The sequence below is a fragment of the Pimephales promelas genome, chromosome 8 (genome assembly GCF_988280905.1).
Source record: "Pimephales promelas chromosome 8, fPimPro1.hap1.1, whole genome shotgun sequence".
NCBI lineage: Eukaryota > Metazoa > Chordata > Actinopteri > Cypriniformes > Leuciscidae > Pimephales > Pimephales promelas.
The window spans coordinates 6,435,549-6,458,982 of NC_142776.1; the positions used below are offsets into that span (position 1 = coordinate 6,435,549).

A 23,434-nucleotide genomic window follows, 5' to 3' on the forward strand; every position below is an offset into this window, starting at 1 on the left:
GCAGTTGATGAGTTTCCCTGTCTAAACATGTCTGATACTTCACACACAGTGCTGATTCAAAGCACAGCTCAGCCCCGGGGTCAAACGGAAGACCACAACATCTTTCAAAGAAGAACATGACACACACCTCTCTCTATCACTCCTGTCTCTCTCCATCATGTGTTACACCAAACCTGAACTATTTGATCTGAAACAGGTTCACTGGTCTAGTTTGTTGTTCACCCAAACCTGAGACTGACGTCATGCTTGACCGGCATTAACCAACAGAGCTTTGGTCATTTGATTCTGTGTATGGTTCACAATATGTTTTGTGAAGTTTTATGTAGCCTACACTTCAAAGGAACTCACCTACTAATTCTTTCCAGGGCTGTTAATATGTCTTAAACATTTTTGGTATAAAATACCCACATGGTAATTTTCTTTCTATTAAAAGGAATTAAATAAAATTAAAAGATTTGAATGGATTTAGGGGGAAAAGAGAAAGAAATACTGAATTTTTTTGTAAATCAGTTTGAAGTCTTTGCAAATATTTTTATTTTAAAATATGCACCCATTCAAAGCACAACAACTATGTACTAAAAATGGAAACGTTTTTCATTTGTCTTTCGCGGCAATGTACACTACAAAAGCGCTGTATTATGCTTCCAGGCCAGTAGTTGGCGATGTTCCTTTGTATAGAAAAACTATTTCGCCTATTGACTATGAACACATAATGCGCATGATGTCACAAATTCATGTTTTTGTAGTTTACACGGAGATGAAAGTTTTCAGAAGCTTGCATTTTCATGCCCCAAAATGCTGTTGTTGTGTAAACGAACAGTCAAAATACATAAAAAGTTTTCCATTTTTAGTTGAAAATGGTGTGTAAATGCCCGTTATTCTTTTGCCTATTATCCTGTTATTATCTAACGTTCCCCTAACGTTCCCGTGTGGTTCCTATTTGGTTATTTTTTTGGGAACCAAATAAGAACATTCTGGGAACGTTCCCTGTAGGTTATTTTTAGGTTTAATTTTATAACCTAAGAAGAACGTTCTGGGAACGTTCCCTCTAGGTTATTTTTCCCAGAATGTTCCCCTAACCTTAAGGGAACGTTCTATTTACGTTAAGAAAACTTTCCTGGTGAACCAATAGGGAACGTTCTGGGAACCAAAAACTAACATTCCCAGAACCTCTTGTCTCTTCACATTCATTTATGAATTACATGAATTACAGAGCCTATATTTTTAATTCAATTATTGGGTGTGACAATTTGGTCATAAAAAATGTAAAGTAAAACGTTTTACTTTTAAAACTTTTTGTCAAATATTGGGGTTGGAGTTATTAGAGGGGGTGTTATAGATCGCTTTCCTAATGGGATTAAAATTTCATTATCTCCTATGCAGGTTAGGAAAGCAGGATTCTCTCAGGAGTTCATGAACTAGTTGCACAACTCTTTAATATCGGCCTACACTGACGTTACATATTACATGAACTGTTTGTCAAAGGCCGTTGTTCTACTTACAAAAGAATTTCAATTGCTGTGTTCCTCCTCTCTAATGTTCCTTCTTTTCTGCTGACTTTGATGTGAAAAAGACTTCAAGCGACAAAGGTGAATTGGGGTCAGTTGAACTGCATGCTGGTCTTTAGCCTCAGATGTTGCTTTGATTAGCTCACAAACTATTAGCAAACCAAACAAAACAACTATTAGCAAACCTGCTATTCTAGTGCGTGATCATGTACGGTTTGTCTTGAGTGGTCTGTTGTGCTTTGTTATAGATTGCGAAGGCAAGCATTGCCACAGTCGCTCATATTTACAGGTAAAACCGACCGCAAACAGGCATTTTTATTAGCATTTACTGCACATCTTATCCTATACCATCTATACTGCTAAAAGATGAATGTAGTCATGTGTGTAGGTTTGTAGAATGTGTGTGCTAAAGAAACTCTTGCAGTTGACTGTAACCTAATATCTGACTCACTAATTAGTCACACCATTTAGCCATTAGTGGTGTGTACATCCCAAAAAGTACCAGAAGAGGGAGAAACCGAGAGAAAAAGACAATCATCCAAAACAAAAATGTCTGGGAAAACAACACTGGTGTGTGTAACAGCTTGTTGAGCAGAGGTCTGGAATATCTGGACTTGCTTCACAGTGGATGAGAAAATCAAATTCTCATTAGAAAATGCAACTAGGCTATTTAACGTTTTGATTTTCTGTTTCTGTTGCTGCTGTATGGTCTAATGGTAGGTTCAAGTCATGTCAGAAACGTCTTTATGTGTTGAATGCATATGTGTGGAATGCCATCACAATATCATGAGAGGGAAACTCAAAATTAAAATGTTCGAAGTATAGACCTTATGTAGCCACGCCCCTTTTCAGCGTTGCGCTCGTTGTCTTTTGACTTCCGGTCTGTATTTCCACAGTGATCTTGCATAGGTATGATTGAACTGCTCATAAAAAAAAAATCCCATTCGACATTTGTTAAGACATCTGCTTTACAATGTTTATGATAAACATTACAATGCGCATGATAACTTTTGTTAACTCTACAATAAGTAAATCCACTTCACCAGCTACCTCGACAGTGATGCCATAGAAATATACAGAACCGGAAGTTCAAAGACAATATTCTAAAGATGACGGCGCCCACGTTTCTCTGGTGCATAATTAAGGTAGAATAAAACCTTACTCTTCTGGAAAATGATAATTAAAGCATGTGCATCAGGTGTGTTTTTGCTTTTTTTTGTTTACGGGTCTCTTACAGGTTTGGAACGACATTAGGGTGGTCTTACCCGTAAAACCCGTAATGTGCAAAGTCATTCAACACCATTGAACCAGACAGTCTCAAAAACATGGTTTAAAATCGCTAGTGTTTCGGACATCACAAACTACCTTGTAACCAATCAGATCAACGTGTGATCGTCTACAAGTGGATCTCAGAGCTGAGTGAGTGAGTGGGGGCGGGGCTAATTTGCATATTCATAGAATCATGAAGCAATATTTAGTATACTAAATGAAGCAAGGGTTTAGAGTTACATTCAGCTGTTTTAAAGCATGAAAAAATCAATGAAAAAAAAAAAAAAAACGTTTAAACATCATTTTGGTGACCAAAGATGAGTTTTAAAGGGATACTTTCCTTTTTGGAAATAGGCTCATTTTACAACTCCCCCATAGTTAAACAGTTGAGTTTTACCATTTTCGAAACAATTCAGCCGATTTTCTGATATTTAGAAGAATATCAGTAACCAGACAGTTTCTGGTCTCATTGACTTCCATAGTAGGAAAAAAATATACCATGGAAGTCAATGAGACCAGAAACTGTCCGTATACTGATATTCTTCTAAATCAGAAAATTGGATTCGAAAACGGTAAAACTCAACTGTTTACCTCTGGGGGAGTGGTAAAATGAGCCTATTTCCAAAAAAAGTGGAGTATCCCTTTAAGTGATAAAATGATTGATGGGGGATTTTAAGACTTTTAACTTTGTATTTCAAATCATTTATCTTTTTTAAAATGCTTGTTTCAACGTACACATACATGTTGGTAAGGAGAATTTTGACTACAGATCAGTAAAGGACAGCAAAAAACAACAAAATTACCAAAGTGAGACTGAACCTAATCAGGACACCAAGAGTGACTCCACCCAGAGGAAGAAAATAAAACAGAGAGAGAGAGAGAGAGAGAGAGAGAGAGAGAGAGGGGGGGGGGGGGGGGTATGAAGCAATGAAATGCTGAGATTAGGACCGCAGGAAATCTCTCTCTCTTTCTGTCTGCCTTTTTCTCAGCCTCTGTACCTCCTTCTGAGCCCCTCCTCTCATGTTGGTTTCATTTGAATGTCTCTCTAAATACACCACTTTTGGCCCCTGAGCTCTCAGTTGTAATTCTGATCTGTTAACATGCTCATCTGACCCTGCAGGTGACAGGTAAATTACTGTAGCTGTTTTCTGATCGCCTCTACGCACCTGAGCAACAGGGAACAAGAGGGGAAAGGCACAAGCTTGTGGATTTTCAGGACTTTGATGACAACTTTCAGAAACATTTAGGCTCTGACTCTTTTAAACTGCTTGTTAATGATTAGCATTTAAGTGGATGAAGGACTTTCTTGGAAAGAACATTTATTTTCATTTAGTGTGTATCGGGAAGTTGTACCCAGTGTTTGCTCTTCGTACATTGTGAATTTTTTAAAAACAACTTTATTAGCTTATTTAGTAGCTCATGTTCATTGGTGAGCTGATTCTTTAATCAAAATTAGCTATACAATGATGGACAGACTCCATTCTGGACAGTTCAGGGGACAAAGAATACAGGACCTAAAGGCATCTTGACCAGTGGATAACTTTGGACCATCCAGAAGTTATTATTTGGACTTTTTTTTTTTTTTGGCCAATCTAAAGTTTTTTTTTCAGCAAATCAACTATCTAATGGAAGGACAGCACAACTTGGTGACTTCATTATGGCTACTTGCACTGCAGTGGTGTCTGCTGCTTCTACCACTGACAGAAAGTGTGACCGTCGTGCCATGGAAACCCTGTACAGGTGAGATTCATGCTGTACATTTTTTCAACGCACTAGTTGAATAATGTGTATTTATCATGAACTAGTCTTTAAGAATACTCATTGAGTCCTTGTGCTACAAGCTGTTTATCAGGAGGCATCAAGATAAAAGTGATTTCATTTGCAATAAAATTCTTCAGATTAGATCAGGTCTGGATTTTAACGGTCTCGAATGAGACTTTACATCCTGATTCTGAATGATAATTGTGTATTACTATAGGCATTTTTGTATTATATGTGTGTGTGTGTGTGTGTGTGTGTGTATGTGTGCATCAACTATTCTGTCCTTATTACCATTTTTTAAGTGTCTATGCCATTCATGTAATTCTAGCATTTGTGGTGAAAACAATGATGGGAATGATTGATTTTAACTCACACATCAAGTCCAACCCAAACTCACAGGAAAATGAAAGAAAAAAAAAGATTTTTAGACAAAAGTAAGAATAAAGGTCCTCCATAACCTTGGGAACTGGGGTATGCACATGTCAACAAATGGATTGCACTTTTGTATACTTTTTACTGAACTTATACTGTAGGACTCTTTGATGTTATTTCGTTGTTATTTATAACAATGACAATAAAGAAACGAACCTTGAACCTTGCCCATAAAAATAACTGCCACTGGGATGAAAGCAGATCATTCAACAATGTACAACTGCGAGTGCAAATTAGTTACCAATTCGCCAAAACGTAAAATAAATGTACGTGAGATTGCAATGTCTCATTTTGCATCTCAAGCATGTTTTCACTGACAAACTTAAAAATGAGACTGCTGAACACTGAAAAAACAATGGTCATGTGTCATGCTGACCACCACATAGAAGAAACAAATGTGAAGATGTAACAAATGCATTCACTGGGCTGGGGATGTTGCCACACACTGTTGCCAGCTTGGTCTTACAATGGAAAAATTGAAACTCTTCCCAATCCCGGCGACATCCCTCGGGCTTAAATTCCCCAATTTTCATACCACGGAGGCAATTACATTAGATACCAACTCAAAAGAAATGAGAAAATGAAAAATACTAACATAAAAAAGATTTTACAAGAAGATTACTAAAGTTAATTCCTTAAGTGGTATTTTAAAATATTGCTTTTGTATGTCATCTAAATGGTCCATAACTAGGGCAATGAGCTCAGCTAAAGGTCTGTTATTACAATAGAAGCTGTAAATACCACAATAATGTGGATGAACCGAAGAATGCTGGGAATGTTTAGGGAATTGCAGTTCTGTCTCTGAACATCTATAACATCTCTTTGTCATCAGTGTGTATCCTCATTTGAAGCGTATCATTTTTGTGCATCGGCTGCCCTCCTAAACTTGCAGTTTGAAAATTGAGTAAGAAGCATGCAGTATCCAAGAGGATCAGTTGCAAGTTCATGTATACTGTCATGAAATGCATTTGCTCATGTTACTTTGCATATTCAGATTAAGACTATGTATACTATTGAGGAAAGCAAAGGGCATATGAAGTCATAGACTTGGGCTGCTAATAAAAACATTGCTTGAGCCATATTTAAAAGTTTTGAAACCATGTATGAATGACAGTAAATCAAAGTTCAGAGTTCTGTGTGAACCAGGGAGGGCTGGTATAATATTATGTCTGCCACTCTTACCTCTGTATATTTTGCATGGAAGGCAATTTGCATACTATCAAGAGCTATTGCCATCCACTATGCAAAAATGCATAGGCCTCCCAATTATTCAGATTCTCATGCAAGCCACATATGGATTTCATTGTATTAAATAGCAATGTATTAAGCGAAATATTATTTGTTTTAAAGTCACAAAGATCCTGTTTACACCTGGTATTAAGATGCGTTTTGGTCAATCAGGTCACAAGTAGACGAGGGAGACACCTGGTGTTTCAACCCATCATTATTGCCACTTTCAGCCCATGGACTGGGGGGTAAATGGGTGGGTAAATGTATGGATTTTTTTTCCAGATTTTTTGATCTAATGGACAAAATCAGCTTGCTTAATTTGCATATGAATGCCCCGGGAGACGACATACAGAGAACTTAGCTTTTATTTACGCTCTGACAGTCGCTGACCAGGACGAACACGGTGAGTGGATGTTAGAAATCAGGAATGGTGAGAGAACATTTTGCATGGTACGCTTTTTCTCTTCACCTAGGGCTTCAGCCAACAAAGTTTAAATCCCGTCTGACTAGCGCACTTCCCATACCGTTTATGCGTTAGGTCTGTATTAGGCGGAGAGTTGACTGTTTTTTGTGGCTGTCGAACGCAGATGTAAGGCTAGATGTCTCACGGTGGAGTATTTATCGTCATCACCGGCGGCCATCTTGTCACAGACAAGCTTTCTGGCGGGCTCTGTGGTATCTGATGTAAGAAATACTCTTATCTCGTTGAAATCTTGACGGATTTACAAACGGTTTGGTTTCTTACAAACGTTATTAATGTGGCTATAATTTTGGATGATTATCTATACACTTATTATTCATAAGTACGCAGTAGTGATGTTACGTATGACACTGAAGCTTCGATGCGCGTATCACATATGCGACACAATTTGTAGTGAAGCCCCGTATCGGGGTGTGTATTGGTTTTCCCAGAGTCACGTGATCTATGACAAATGAAGCCTCATTTTCTGTCCGATCACGTGCGAGTTTCGCTTTGGGTGTCAGAAGGCTCGAACTCCAGATCTCATTTAACGAGTCAACGTTGCCTCAGTCTGGTTGATGGGTGTTTGAGTGCTGTACTTTGAAAGTTAATAGCTAAATATAATTCATTAAATAACCAAAATGTATTTTTCACTTAGTCTATTCTTTTTTGTTTTGTCTTTTTGTTTTTGTAAAATCTTTGCACTTTGGTGGATTTGGTAATTTGGTGTTGGTAATTGGTTCCTACAGTTACTAAGCACTATCGCCAAGTGTCATATATTTAAAAACAGATGATCCTATCAGACAATGTTATATATTCATTGTGTGGGTGTGTACAGAGAGAGAGAGAGAGAGAGAGAGTAGGCCTATATTAAATCTTATTGAGTAATATATGCTTATATTATATTTTATTGCCACACTTTAATGGGAAAATGAATTTATTAAATGAACAAATCAAACACAAACATGTAAGGTTTTTATTTGTAGACGTAACATTGAAACGCTGTAGTGTGTTGTTGCTTCATATGCCAGAGCTTCTGGCTGCTTTATTTTAAATAAGCACCAGATGGCGCTGTTCTCGACGCTCTCGAAGCTTTGAATCTTTTCCCGGAACAGTCAGTGGAAAGCCTCATTGCTTCATGAAGCTTCATTTCTCCATCCCTAGTACGCAGTATCATAACTACATCTCTGCCGTTTTTAACTAAACAGACCGTTCGAAAATCGGTAGAAAATTGAGCAAGTTATGGTGATTTAAAAAGTACATGCACCATTAAAACAATGTTACCAGTGAGCGAGCTGCCTGTGACAAGATGGCCACCAGGTGCTGACGTCGACCTCCATTGGCCAACAGAGCGGACGAGATCTAGCCTTTATATAGATATCTGTTAGAACCCCTTACCCGTATGTATTTTCGATGGCATATTATACACTCAAGAGAATACTTTATTACTTGAATGAAGTAAATATACATTAATGAGCACACATATTTTTGAAAGAACTAAGTGTTTTTAGCTAAGAATAAACTAAAAGAGTTGCACGGTGTAGCTTTAAGACTTTGTAAAAGGGCATAATGGTCATCTTTATGTTCTCAATGTTGCCTATTGAATGTTCCCAGAGGGTTACAGCATTAACCAGCAAGGGCTAACTAGACCATGATAATCAGTCAAAACTTGTTTCTACTTGTTTCCTCAACTGTCTTTAATCTTTGTCCTCTTCCGCTACAGATCTCCATCCAGTGGACCTGCTGTCTCGGGTTCTGCCCCATAACGGAGAGGCTCTGGCTGGGGTCCGTATGGTGCAGGAGGGAGGTGCTCGTGGAGTCCAGCTCTTCAAACCTACGCAAGAACTCACCTTTCCATCTTCTCAGCTCTTTATCAACTGCGCTCACTTCCCTGCAGAATTCTCCATAGTGGCCACTCTGAAAGTGCCTCAAACCAGAGTGAAGGTAAGCTTATCCTGACATAGACTTTTAATGCCAGAGCTGCTTCTGTCCAGAGATGTCCATGTCAAGCTTAATTATTATAGAAAGTCTCAGAAATTGCTAATTTCTTTTTTGAGAATAGCATTTTTAGTTAGAGCAGGGTTAAACTCTGTGGTATTATATTGGGGTTATTTCACTAGGAATCAATTTTTTGACACATTATAGATTGTTTCAGTGGCCAACCCCGAAGTTAGCATCACTCTGGTTCCCTCTACAAAAAAACCAGTAGGATTTTTCCACTGGCTTTTGGATTATTGCAGAAATGATTGCTCTGTGACAGAAAAAGTTATGATTCTTACAAGTTTGTTCATCATGATAATCTTCACAAATTAAGCCAAATTTTGAAGTCTAATTACATTAGCCAGAAGTAAAAAGCTAACCGTACGGTTGCATGACTTCAATGTCACCACCATTAAGCTTCCGACAACTATTTTCAGCCTTTATTTAAAAAACATATATGATAGTTTGAGTTAGTTTTATTTTAATTTTTATAGATATAGCACTTATAAACACAATAGTAAAAGTGGACTAGCGAGTAGGTGAGTTTTCCTGTTCACCGTGATAATGTTTAATGTCCCCAACAACCTCTATAGTCCCATTGATGTGCCGTTTACACGACACTGTTTTCAACTAAGCCGAAACATTTTTTATGTGTTTTGACCATTCATATACATGACGACATCATATTGGAGACGTGAAATGGCGTTCAAAGTGCAAGTTTTTGAAAACAATACCATTATTGTCTCTGTGTAAACTACTAAAATGTGAATTTGTGAAAGCGGTGACATTATGCACATGCATATTATGCATAGTCTATAGGCGGATAGTGTTACTTTACAAAGTGACATCGCCAACTACTGGCCTGGAGCATAATACAGCGTTTTTAATCGTTTATACTGATCTGCGTGAAATGGGTTCATTTTGATAACTTTGTCGTCTGTACACGAAAAACAAAAAGGAAAAACTTTTCATGGTTTTTTAGTATATCATTGTTGTATAAACGTACCCTTAGCCACTTTTCAGCAAGTTATAGCAAGTGAAATTTAAGTGAAAATATCTTAAATTGTATCAACCACAGATCGTATTTCAGCCAAAAAACCCATTCAAAAAACCAATTGGCTAAAATGCTTGTTTCTTGGTTTTGGCCTACAAGGGTCAGAAAGAGGGTAAGTAATGGTTATGATATGAAATTGACCCAAATGAATGACAAACCTGACTGTCCATACTTTATCTCTGGACTCACTCTGTCTTTCAGAAGAATGAGTACTTGCTTGCTGTGGTGAAGGAAGATGTCGATCAACTCCTGCTCGGCCTGCGTTTCTCTAAAGACAAAGTCCATCTCATCTATCGGGGCTCAATGGGGCTGGAGCGTCTCAGCTTTAAAAGAATACGCCTGGCGGACAACCACTGGCACAGCATGGTATTAGCTATCAGTGGCCACCATGCCACCCTCACCCTAGACTGCGGCATCCCACTAGAACTGTGAGTCTGTAACGGCAGTAGAAAGACCATATTACCTTTTAAGGATTCACTACAAGATTGAAGCATTTAGATGACCTCAAAATAACAAAATTGACAATTTATACGATTAAAATACGATTTATTGTGCAAAATGTGCACATATTATTGCAAGGAATTCTTGAGCAATTAGCTGCAAATTGGGTGGCATTTAGAACATTAAAGCGCCTGACATTTGTTATTTCTAGGGGTGGGGTTAATAGAAGAGATTCAGAAACAAAACATAAATTTGCAGTTCAAAGTTGAGTCCTGTGAGTAATGTCCTTCCACTGATGGGTTCCAGGGTCCACAAACAGCCATTTCCCTCTGATCTCAGCACCGATGGCTCCAGGTTCCACATTGGAAGTCGAAGGAAGTTGAAAGGCCTGTTCTCTGTGAGCTTTGTATTATTATATTGCTAATTATATTGCTTAAAATGTGTATTAGCATACAAAAAACATACCTGTTGGCCAGAGGATGATCTGTCTTCTTTCTTAAGGGTTTACTGCGTCAGCTCGTCCTTTTACCTGGATCGGATGCGACGTCACGTGTTTGCCCCTCCTCCAAACCGTCACTGATTGAGCTTTCTGTCCCTACGATTCTGTCAAACTTGCCAGTGAAATACCACATGAATGATGTCCTGCTCCCTCCATATGGTAAAACTAAATGTTTATAATTTTGGTTTGAAATTTGGTTGGTTTATATTTTTAGGTTGATTTAAAAGGAATTCATTTTTTTTAAATCCCAAATCCATATGACTGCAAAAGGAGCAAATTTGACCATTTTAAACAATTGTAAAGGTCGCTATCACTGAAGAGTGACTTATCTTAAAGGAATAGTTCATTTATTTACCCTCAAGTTGTTTCAAACCGGTTTGAATTTCTTCTGCTGAACACAAAAGAAGATATTTTGAAGAATGTTGGTAACCAAACAGTTGATGGACCCCATTGTCTTCCATAGTATTTTTTTTCCTACTGTGAAGGTCAATGGGGTCCATCAACTGGCAACTGACATTCTTCAAAATATCTTCTTTTGTGTTCAGCAGAATTCATACAGTTTTGAAACAACTTTAGGGTAAATAAATGATGACATAATTTTCATTTTGAAGTGAACTAATCCTTTAACTACTTGTTTGAAGCTTGACATCCCCAGTTCCTAGTTTTTATTAAATGTTATTGGAAAGAACGTCTAATATATTGTATAAAAAAAGTAGGGCTGTCAAACGATTAATCGCGATTAATCGCATCCAAAATAGAAGTTTTTGTTTACATTATATATGTGGGTGCACTGTGTATAATTATTTTGTATATATATAAATACACACACATGCATGGATATTTAAGAAAAAAATAATTTTTATATATAAAATATTTATATATAGTATAAATTATATATAAATCTATATACATGAAAATATTTCTTAAATATATACAAACATGTGTGTGTATTTATATATATATAATAATTATACATAGTGCACCCACATATATTATGTAAACACAAACTTTTATTTTGGATGCGATTAATCGCGATTAATCGTGATTAATCGTTTGACAGCCCTAAAAAAGTGTATATGTGTTGCACGGTATGCATATATATGATTAAGGGCATGATAAGAGTTAAAACTGAGATGCTTAATGGAAAATAGGCTGGTTAAACATCATATCAATATAGCCAATGTTAACACAGAGGTACAATGAACCATTACAAAACAATTATTTTATCATGACTGGAGCCATGTACAACATTTTGAGGAAAAGAACAGATCTATGGTGCTAAAGACATGGTCAGATTGAGTTATCATCCCAAACTAAACATCTGACACTTGTTTCGCTCTGAAAAGGAAAACAGAGGTTATGCCGCTCGCAGTGAGAGCTGTCAGTGATTGAGTGTGTGCTGGTGGTGAGGGGGTTTACGCTGGCACACATCTCGGGCATGACAAACAACACTGTGTTTATATAATTTGTATTGAAGATTTAAATTAGCATTAGCTAATGGCAACTTTGATCTAGAATACACACCTTGGTTAATACTTTTACAACCTCACAGTCTGAGACATATTGCTTTGCACTTTACATCCGTGATGATGACATAGCAGAGATTTTGTTTATTGTTTCATATCCATATTCTTTTGACAAAGTAGATCCATTACAAGTCATTCAATTTCATTAACACATCAAAAACGTATGTATTGTACAAATCCTGTTATCACAGATTTCGTCTTTAATGTAATTCAAAAATAAATATCACTATATTTGTACAATATGTGCACTTGAACTTTTGCATTCTCACGTCAATGTACAGAGACGGAGGTCCGTGTGACTCTGGGGTCTAAACCAGCATGCACTGCGGCAGAGCAGGGACAACTCTGGTTTGACACTCTTAAAAGGGGCCTCTTCCTATGTGATGGTGCATACTGGCACTCTATGCTGCAAGGTAGGAAGACTGAAGACTGATTTTTATTTTAACTTTAAGATTATGACCTAACAAGTCAAGTCAAATTTATTTATATCTCACTGTTCACAATAAACACTGTTAATACTAAACAACCTTGTAATGTAAATGTTTATAATATCTTAATGCCTTATGGTAGATTAAAGCTGGGCGATAATATAGTTTACATTTTGTGATGATACAAGCCATTGAGATATGCTAAAAGTATCACCCTACATGATATACGGTATGCATTTGAATGAAGTTGGACATACTAACATAAGAGCCGACCGATAATATAGTTTACATTTAGCTAAAATGGAGATTTGCTACATAGTATATTTGTGCTGTATGTATGTGAATAAAGTTAATATAATATACATTATACAGGATATATAGAGCTGTGCATTAGTTAATATGTTTGTGTATTTAATAATCAAGCAGCCACAGTTTACCAAAATATTTATATAAATTCCAGAACCTAGTATTACCAATAAATCAATCAGTTTCTTTATGAAAAAGTACTGTTGCATTAGAGATGGCATCAAAAGGTAATACCATGGTACATCATGATCACCATGACCAAAACCCTGGAACGGTTCTTTTTGTTTTTATCACTGTTCAATTTACAGATAAAGACAGACTAGACTATGTAGATGATCACCAGGACCTCTACACCACCTCAGAGACACAGGACATCGAGCTTTTCCAGATCCCCTCTGTTGGGATGTTTGCTGCTATGGCCCATCGGGCCACCAAACCAGGCTCTGCCATCTACCGCTGGACGCATGGCCACTTCCAGCTCTACCAGAACATCAGCACCTTCAAGGCCCAGGCATGGAAGCAATTCACGATAGGGAGGAAGGTGAGAAAAGATAATAATCATTGTTGGGGAAAGTAAATGCATTAAAACGAATGCATTGCAATATTACTTTACTCCCTAAAATGTAACTAATTGTGTTAAAGTGATAGGTAACATTACTTTTTTCCTCACTTGGGCTGGGTTTGCTTGTTTGATTTTTAATAACAAATAAAAGTTCTTTTTTTGGTAAACGTAAAAGGCACTTTCACACCAAACGTTAAATAAACAAGCCTCAGACTGAAGTAAATACAAATTCATGCCTGTACAGTAGAGGGCGCAGCTCAGACAAACCTCTCAGCTGTGCTGCCATTCTGGATCGCAGAAGAATACGATGAGTGCCGAAGTGATGACGTCACTTTGTAGGAAGTTAGCGGCGCATGGGTTCCCTCGATCTAAAAGCTATGCATTTTCCCCATAGACTTTTGGAAAATCGCAAAAAATAAGATCTGTGTTCAACAAAGAGTTGTGACCCTTACACGTTTTGTCTATCTAAGTTAATTCAAAATGTATACATTTTGAAGCCTATATAAAGTAAAAAAAAAAATAGGTCAAAACGTGAAAATATATAGAGGCTTTGTTCACCATACACCTAGCAAAAACCCATTCAAAAATCCCATAGACTTTAGAGCAAGGGAACCGTGAGTGCTAAAATGCTAACTCACTTCCTCGTTTTGGCCTACAGAGTGACGTGATAACTTCAGCACTCTATTGGTATGGTTGATTCGGATCATCGAAGGTCAGCAACAAAGACGGTTAATAAAGTGAGATAAAATACATAATTTGTACTTAACACATTTCATTATTGCTTGTTTGTGTTATATTCTGAGTTAGCAATTTTTTTACTGCATTCATTTTGAGTAATACTGAATCTGTTTTTGTGCAAGTGAGATGATTAAATGCCTGCTTCAAGTCTAGAAAAACAATAAGCATCATGTTCACACAGCGAACTATGCCTCTGTACGTACGATTTCTCTCAATATGGAGACAGGTGAGCTTTCAGTCACTAAATGGGAAAACAAAGTAACTTGCGTAACATATTTGAAAAGGTAACTTAGCAATTTGAAAGTAATGCTTTACTTTACTAGTTACTTGAAAAAGTAATCTGCTTATGTAATTTGTAATCTGAAAAAGTAATCTGCTTATGAATCTTGCATTACTTGTGGTTAACAAAGCCTACTTTTGAGGCTTTGTTAACCACAAGACATTATTTCAGGCGATTTAGCAAAAAAAACAAAAAAACAAACAAAAAAAAAACATAGACTTTAGGGCGAGGGAACTGGAAGTGCTAAAATTCTAACTCACTTCCGCCTTTGGCCTACAAAGTGACGTCATCACTTTGGCACTCTATTGTGACGTATATACAAATGAAAAAATGTTGAGCGGAACTTGATTTTGTCCTTCACAAATTGATTAGTTAGTGACACGAGTTAGTATTTGGAAAATATTTAGTTTTGATTAAAGATTTCGAGTACACATGAATTAAAAAAAATAATAATGATGTGCACTGATAAATTATTTAATATGAATATTTGGAAAACCTTGGTCAACCAAACAAAAATACAGTAACGTTTAACCAACACGTAGTACAACAAAACAGGAAATTGTATCACTGTGTCAAGGAGAGTACTTTTATTTAAAAAAACATACTATAATAGTCTATTTTAAAAATAGACACTTTGATTTTAAAATCTAATCGAATTCATTTGAATATTAAGCTTACACATCTGAAAGTCACCATGAAATCAAAATTGACAATTCATATTTTCATTACAATTCCTTTTCTGTACATATGAACAGGCAAAGGTTGTACAGTGCAGCTGTAGAGAGCAGTGATTGACACTTCATTAGGTAAGAATTACTGGCAGAAAAAGCCTGAGGTGAAATGTTAAAGGGGGCAGGTGAGAGGTGAGACGCTTCATTCAGAGATACAGTAGACTGGGTTCAGTATGATAAGTGTGATTTGCATGTTTTCCACTCACTCCACAGAGAACAGACTTTACACTGCACTTCAGGAGACAGATGTGTTTTGATGTGGTGTTCCTTACATCAGTCCAAACACACGCAATAACTTTAAATCACTAGTGTAGTCAATCACAGAAATTAATTTTGTCTGATGATCTTTCCCTTCCCTGAGTGAATCATTTATGCACATCTGTCTGTCTGCAGTGTAGTTGTTTAGTCTTCATTATATCACACAGATCTTGAATTATAAAGAATAGGAAGTCATAAAAGTTCTTTGTTGAAACCTGCTGCTCCTTACAACTATCATTATCATTGCTGTAAATCATGGAGCCTGTATTTGTATCAGTTAAATCACTAAACTCTTCGCCTGAGTGAAATTATGACTCATAAGCTATATGATACAGTATATATCTACCACCTGATCTTCACACTGTTCTAAATTTAGCGAGCTGGAATCGTGATAGCCAAATGACAGACTGGCTGATCAGTGTAACTTTATCTCTGTTTGTCTATTTCAAGCTCATTTATCACTGTGTGTGTTGTATGTGTGCCAGATGTTCTTGGCGGTGTCGAACTCCATGGGCCCAGCGGACGGAAAGCAAGAGCTGTCTGTGATCTATAGATGGAGTAATAAGAGGCTGAAGTTTTTGAGATATCAGACCCTGGAGACGCACAGCGCTCGTGACTGGGAAGCCTTTCATATTAATAATGAAGCTTTTTTGGCTGTGGCCAATCACCGAACAGGTTGGTCTTATAATGGTGTGGTGGGGCTGAATCAAGAGATTATTATCATCAATAGACTTGTACATACATCACCGGTCAAAAGTTTGGAGTCTCTCATACTGACCAAGGCTTTTATATGACCCAAAATACTGTAATATTATTTAATGATTATTATTAATGATTAATGATGTGATCCTTCAGAAATCATTCTAATATTTGATGCAAATTATTGGTGCTCATTATCAAAATTAATATAATGTGAAAACCGTGATACATTTTTTTTTCATTTATTTGATCTTTTTTAAACATTGTAAATCTATTTTCTTTTTTTTAAAATTTATTTTATTGAATTTTCATATAATACAAATATAACAAAACATCAACCCCGGCCAAAAAAATAATAATAAATAATTAAAAAAAAAAAAAAAGAAAGAAAATTCAGATTTTTATATAAAACAGGACCGTACCATAATAAGGAAGATTTGTGTAATACAATTAAATAAATAGCAACAACATTAGATACTGTATAACATGCATGTAAATCTATTTTCAATCGATTTTTGCATCCTTACTGAATAAAAGTATTTCTTTTTTGTAATCATACTTACATCAAAGTTTTGAATTACAGTGTATCACAGTTTCCACAAAAAATATGCCGCACACAACTGTTTTCAACAATAATAAGAGAAGTTTCTTGAGCAGCAAATCAGCATGTTAGAATGATTTCTGAAGGATAATGTGACACTGAAGTAATGATGCTTAAATTTCAGCGTTACATTGACTGGAATAAAGTACATTATAAAATACTGTATATCCAAATAGAAAACCGTTATTTTAAATTGTAATAATGTTTCACAATATTACTGTTTTTTAATCAAATAAATGCAGACAAGAAACTGCTTTCAAAAACATAGTTAATCCAAACTTTTGTCTGAAAATACTGCTAAATTCACCAGAAAAATTAACCCACAAATGAAAATGAATGCCCACCATCATGCCATTCAGATCAGTAAATGGTTTCAGCATTTCATTTTTTTTACAGTTACTGCTGTAATAGAGTGCCGAAGTTATGTCGTCACTCTGTAGGCTAAAACGCGGAAGTGAGTTAGCATTTTAGCACTGCCGGTTCCCTCGCTCTAAAGCCTATGGGATTTTTGAATGGGTTTTTGCTAAATTGCCTGAAATAAGGTCTGTGGTGAACAAAGCCTCTAAATATTTTCACGTTTTGATCTATGACACAGAACATACAGTTATAACCTTGTGGTTTTTTAAACTTTATTGTGTCTGATTGGGTTTTTTAAAATCTTTATATAGGCTACAAAATGTACACATTTTGGATTAACTTGTAAAGATTATCTTGATAGACAAAACGTGTAAGGGTCACACCTCTTTGCTAAACACAGATCTTATTTTTTGCGATTTTCCAAAAGTCTATGGGGAAAATGCATTGCTTTTCGACCGAGGGAACCCATGCGCCGCTAGCTTCCGAGTTGTCCTACAAAGTGACGTCATCACTTCGGCACTCTATAGTTTTATCTTTTATCTTAACCCCCTATATTATGTACCTGTCATCCCTATTAGATAACGGGAATCACAACATTAACAGTGTCGTTTATAAGTGGAACCCAGGCACCAAGACGTTTGAGGTGAACCAGACCATCTCGACATCAGGAGCATATGACTGGGAGTTTTTCACCGTAGGGCCCTACCACTTCTTAGCAGTGGCCAATGCATTTGATGGCATCTCCACCCAAACAGATTCATCAATCTATATCTGGCTTGGTGGAGCCTTTCAGCTCTTTCAGACTATAAGGGTGAGTTTAGGAAGCATATAGCATCATTTCAAAATGTCTGTGATGGACGTAAGGCCCTGATACTCGCTGATGGCTTGGATCAAATCAATTGGATCATTTTGAAACTTGAGTGTAAACACTGATGTGAATGAGGTAGTTGTATCCTGAGTTACACATTAAGAAAAATAGGATGGGTAAATGAAGTGTAAAATCATGACACAAATGAAAAAAAAAGTTGAATGAAGGAATCATGTAGGTGTTTCCCAGCTGCAGCATGTTATTTTACATTTACCTGACACCTGTTCTCGCTGAATGTCCTCGGGGCATCTGTGGTATCGCTGGGGTTGTTTAAGTATAGGGGGAACTAAAGCTTTAACCGCCGTAAAAGACCTCGAAGAGATTTACTGCTTGAAATCTTGTTGTCACCAACTTTCATTCATCACTGCACTTTATTTTACTAAATGATTAGGAAAAAGACATATGTGCGTCTTGCAAACATGAGATATACAAAGTCTGTTTGGGTATTGGGATTGGTGAGGTGATTTCTGAAAAATATCACTTAAAGGAACAGCTGACCCAACAATTTTGTAATTTACGCAGTCTCGGGTCATTATTATATATAATAGTCCCATATTATTTTCTTTCTTCCATGAAACCCAACAGAAGAGCTTAGACACAATGTTGGAGCCACTGTTTTTCCATACAACGGATGTGAATGGCTTAAAAATGAATAAAAGTAGTCCAATTGGAGCTTGATAATACTGTATAAATCAGCATCCACTTTCTTTCTATGAAAAATAGCATCTCGGAAAACACCCTTTACAAAAAAAATAAAATAAAATAAGACCAAAAATTTGCAATCGGAAGTCAGATGAAAAAGTAATGGCTGCTTTCATACGAAACTATAAAAAGTGTTAAACATTTTCAATCACTGTTCGCTCTAAATCACTGATCCATTGTACATGTCAACAGACTTAACGAGGCAGACTCACCGCTTGTGATGTTGTCAGCCGTTTGAGATGGGAATTTCCCTGTGTGCAGATGTGTTTTACAGGGGAATAAAGAACAAGAAGAGTTTTTTGTTAATATCAAGCGTTTAGATGATGTTACACTATAATTAAATTCTTGAGATCTTACCATAACAAAATCAAAGTCATAAATGTGATATGGATCTCGTGAAGTTATCATTCAAAATTCACTAATACATTGTTTAAATCAAAAGTTTGTTTTAGATACAGATTGAGAGCTAAAAAGACAACCCGGTCTCATCCCAAGACGTCATATAACTGACGTTTTGGGACGTCTTTTGACCATACGTCAATATTCGCCTTTTTAGGGCCCCCTTAAACGTCGGTAGATGAGGTCATGGGATCCTAACTCTACCCCATACCTAAACCTAACCCGTCACCTAACTGACGTTAAAGGTAAAGCGTCAGTTGTATGACGGCCCGGGATCGCCATCTACCGACGTTTAAGGGGTCCCTAAAAAGGCGGATATTGACGTATGGTCAAAATACGCCCCAAGACGTCAGTTATATGACTTTTTGGGATGAGACTGTGTTAAAAAAGACCCATGAATGAGGCATCAAATTGTGCAGATTTTTTGGGAATGGTGTGTTATGACTTTTATAAGCAATCGGGCGTACGGTGTTCACCCCCGGGGCTAAAAAGAGGCTGAAAAATCCCATAGACTTAACATTGCGACAAACTTTGACGATTCATAGAGAATTTCTCAGAAACCTGTGATTTACCACATTTAAAGAGCCTGACAGGCTCTGTGAGAACATACCTCACTATGGGGTAAGAGTGTAGACTGTAAAAAATATGGACAAAGTGTCTGATATCATGCTAGCTACCATTTGCTAGACCTATATCTCTGCATCAGAACATCGTATAGAGATGGGGGTTGGCTCTTTTGACTCATGTTAGCAAACAGGAGTTCCAACATGCTACATATGCTAGCTGTGAATAGCTACATGCTAATAGCGATTAGGTAAGTGCTAAATAATGCCAAGAAAATGCTAAAAACTCCAATAGTGACTATCTGTGACAACTACTAACCACCTAGTAACACCATAGCAACCACCCAGAATACCATAGCAACCGAGTGGCGAGTTTTGCCACTGTAAGCACCCGCTCATAATTTCTTCTCGAAATGTACATTCTATGCCCATCTTGAAAATGGTCGCCATCTTGAATTTTTGAGAGGCACACACCTTTTTTCCATGATAATGTTCCTTGAGGAATATTTGTACCAAATTTCATAAAAGCATCACCATCTGAAAAAAATATGTAAGGATTCAAGAAAAATGGTGGCCATCTTGAAAAATGGTTGCCATCTTGAATTTGAGGGACAAGCACTGAAGAGAAAAAACATTCTGAAGAGAGTATTTTCACCAAATGTTATGCCTACATCACTGTTTGAACGATTGACATAACGAGCATTTGACAGAAATAGCGGCCATCTTGAAAAAATGGCAGCCATGTTGAATTTTTGGGTGGCCAACGCATTTTTTTCTCAAAAAATGACACTTGGAGAGTATCTGTGCCAAATTTCACACCAATTTGAACGATTCTCTTGAAATATGCCATTAATCTGCTGCACTATACAGCGTTTTGGGGGCCTGAAAACAAAAACTTTTGAAAACGGGTTTCAAAGTGCATGTTTTTGAAAACGATACTGTTATTGTCTTTGTGTAAACTACAAAAGCACACATTTTTGAAAATGGTGAAATCATGTGCATGCGTATTATGTGTTCAATCTATAGGCGCGTAGTTTTTCTTTGCAAAGTGACATCGCCAACCACTGGCCTGGCAGCATAATACAGTGCTTTTAACCATTTTCGTGGATCCGTGTGAACAGATTGATAACCGAAAAACACAATGGCAAAACATGTACAGTACGTACCCTGGTGGGACCTCAATAAAGTGTTACCCTTATTATTATTACTACCAAGGCCAATCAACATACTGTATATCTTTAATTTCTCTAGACATTTGGGGCTACAGACTGGGAAATGTTTCAGATTGGAAACAGAGTCTTCCTCGCTGTTGCTAATGGACACATGCTGTGTGAGAGAGGACCAAGCCTCTATACCATCAACTCAACTATATATGAACTTGATATAACAACCAAGATGTTCCTCAAGTTCCAAGACATTGTAACATACAGGTAAAGCCTGAACTATAAAAGATTTTGAGGGGGGTTGAGAGTCAATCATAATTCACATCTTTTGACTTTATTTCCTCTTGTATGGCAGTGCGGTGGACTGGGAATTCTTTTCGCTTGGAGATGAGCATTTTTTAGTTGTAGCAAACTCTTATGATGGATCGTCTTACTCTTTGAACAGTGTTATATACAGGTAATTATTTCAAACATCATACACATATCATAAGATCAATTTATGCATGCTGCAGTACTTCGCCATGTGGGTGGTTGTGCTGCTGTTTAGAGATACTAGTACCATGTTAAATATCCCAAGTAAGCCTTCAAATTTCCCTTAGGATTAAGTGATTAAGGATTAATCTTAAAAATAAAAGGTTCTTTATTGACATGTATGGTTTCATGGAACCTTTAAAGGGAAAGTTAACCCACAAATGAAAATTCTATCATCATTTTCTCACCCTTAGATCGTTCCAAACCCATAAGACTTTCGTTCATCTTCGGAACACAAATTAAGGTTTTTTTGATGAAATCTAAGAGATTTCTGTCCCTTCGTTGACAGCTACGCAACTACTGTACCAATTTGATGCTTCAAAAATTTAATAAAGAGAGCGTAAATGTGAATAAAAGTCCTAAATTCAATCTGTTTATTATATAAAGTGATCGTGTCTCCTCAGAAAATGTATTAATCTTCTTGATCTATTTATTAACTGTTTGAAGCGTCAATATGGTAGTTGCGTAGCTGTCAATGGAGGGACAGAAATCTCTCAGATTTCATTAAAAATAACTTAATTTGTGTTCCGAAGATCTTACGGAAAGTCTTACGGGTTTGGAACGACATGGGGGGGTGAGTTATTGATGATGTTTTCATTTCTGGGTAAACTATCCATTAAACATCCATTCCACAAAAGGTTCTTTATACCTTCTTTATGAATTAAAGGCAAAAAAAAAAAAAAATCTTAAAGGAGTAGTTCACTTTTCAAAAAACCTTTGCTGATAATTTACTCACCCCCATGTCATCCAAGATGTCCATGTCATTCTTTCTTCAGTCGAAAAGAATTTAAGGTTTTTGATGAAAACATTCCAGGATTTTTCTCCATATAATGCAGTTTATTAGTAACCAAATCAAGGTTCAAGGTCCAAAAGACACTTTCAGTACAAACTGCAAACTGTTCAAAGGGCTTTAAACGATTCTTTAAAGATTCCTTATCATGCGAAACGATCGCTCATTTAAAAAAAAAAAAACTGTTTGTTTTATAAGCTCAAATGATCGCCTTACTCTGTTCTGCGATGCGCGTTCATGACTCTCCTGTTCAAACTCATTCATCAAAATGAACGAATCTTTTTCCAAGTCAGTTTGTTCGTTCGTTCGTTGAATTAACCAAATGACTCGGAGTTGTTCATTTTGACTGTTTTCTGAAAGTTCTTTTGGGGAACAAAACAAAACAGTTATTTTTAACAGTGTATAAAGACTATCGCAATATATGAAGATTTTTGACTTTTATTGTTTTTATCTCTGACAGATGGCAGGGATATGAGGGTTTTGTCCCTGTCCATCGGTTACCTACTATAGGATGCAGTGACTGGGAGTTCTTTACGTCAGCAGAGGGTTCATACCTGATGTACTCCAGTGCCAAAACACCTCTTTCCAAAGTCTTCAAGCTGAGGATTCACTGAGGGCACAAATGGTTGTTCAGCTTTTTCATATTTTGATAGGATTTAATATTTTTCTATGACACTTTCATGGGAAACTTTTTAATGTCAGAAAAGTCAATCATCTGGCAGGAGGTGGAATCTGGAGTTTGATACTTCCTGAAAACTAGGCTACCTCATCTACATAAAAAAACTGTCAAGATGCGAGAAAAAAACTCAGTGGTGAATCTCATTTGTGTTCTAAAATCATGCAGTTTAAAATTATATTTTGGTTCAGCAAAGACTATTCTATTTCAAGAAATGAACATTTGTGCACATTGAACATCCCTCAAATCAAAGTGTAATGAGGGAGCAGAACATTTAGACTGTGTAACTTCTATTTACAATACACAGTACTTTCCATGAATAGCTCATTTGTGGAAAGTGTCATGTTTTAAAGATCATATCAATAATGTAAAATAGTGTAATAAATAATGTTATTTATATGTATAATATTTGGATTTTACCTCTTGTTCTTTGCACTACAATTAATTGATTTTTCTTTTTTCAATAAACTGTATGCTCATGTTTTTAAGTTATAAATATGTGTATACATTGGGCTTTTTATTTAACAACCAAGTCTATAGATAACTGCATTGCTCATAGAATTCATAGGTTCCTGAAGCCATTTCACTTGGATATGTCATAAAAGGGGGGGAAAATACGATC

The 23,434-nt window shown here is 36.6% G+C and overlaps 1 protein-coding gene across 3 annotated transcripts; it reads left to right on the forward strand.

Moving 5' to 3' along the window:
- The first annotated feature begins 3,835 nt into the window (after window positions 1-3,835).
- On the forward strand, window positions 3,836-23,300 carry tspeara (thrombospondin-type laminin G domain and EAR repeats a). 3 transcript variants are annotated; one of them, XM_039663795.2, is made up of 13 exons: window positions 4,477-4,517; window positions 6,372-6,453; window positions 8,384-8,604; window positions 9,896-10,122; window positions 10,442-10,532; window positions 10,637-10,793; window positions 12,442-12,573; window positions 13,203-13,435; window positions 15,949-16,138; window positions 17,699-17,931; window positions 20,904-21,082; window positions 21,171-21,272; window positions 22,597-23,300. In XM_039663795.2, the coding sequence occupies exons 2-13, from the start codon at window positions 6,450-6,452 to the stop codon at window positions 22,748-22,750; spliced, it is 1,923 nt and encodes a 640-aa protein (XP_039519729.2). In that variant the 5' UTR covers window positions 4,477-4,517; window positions 6,372-6,449; the 3' UTR covers window positions 22,751-23,300. The 3 variants fall into 3 exon arrangements, with proteins under 3 accessions (XP_039519728.2, XP_039519729.2, XP_088989937.1); XM_039663794.2 differs by lacking the exon at window positions 6,372-6,453 and having other exon boundaries at window positions 3,836-4,517; XM_089133811.1 differs by lacking the exon at window positions 4,477-4,517 and having other exon boundaries at window positions 6,418-6,603.
- The last annotated feature ends 134 nt before the right edge of the window (window positions 23,301-23,434 follow it).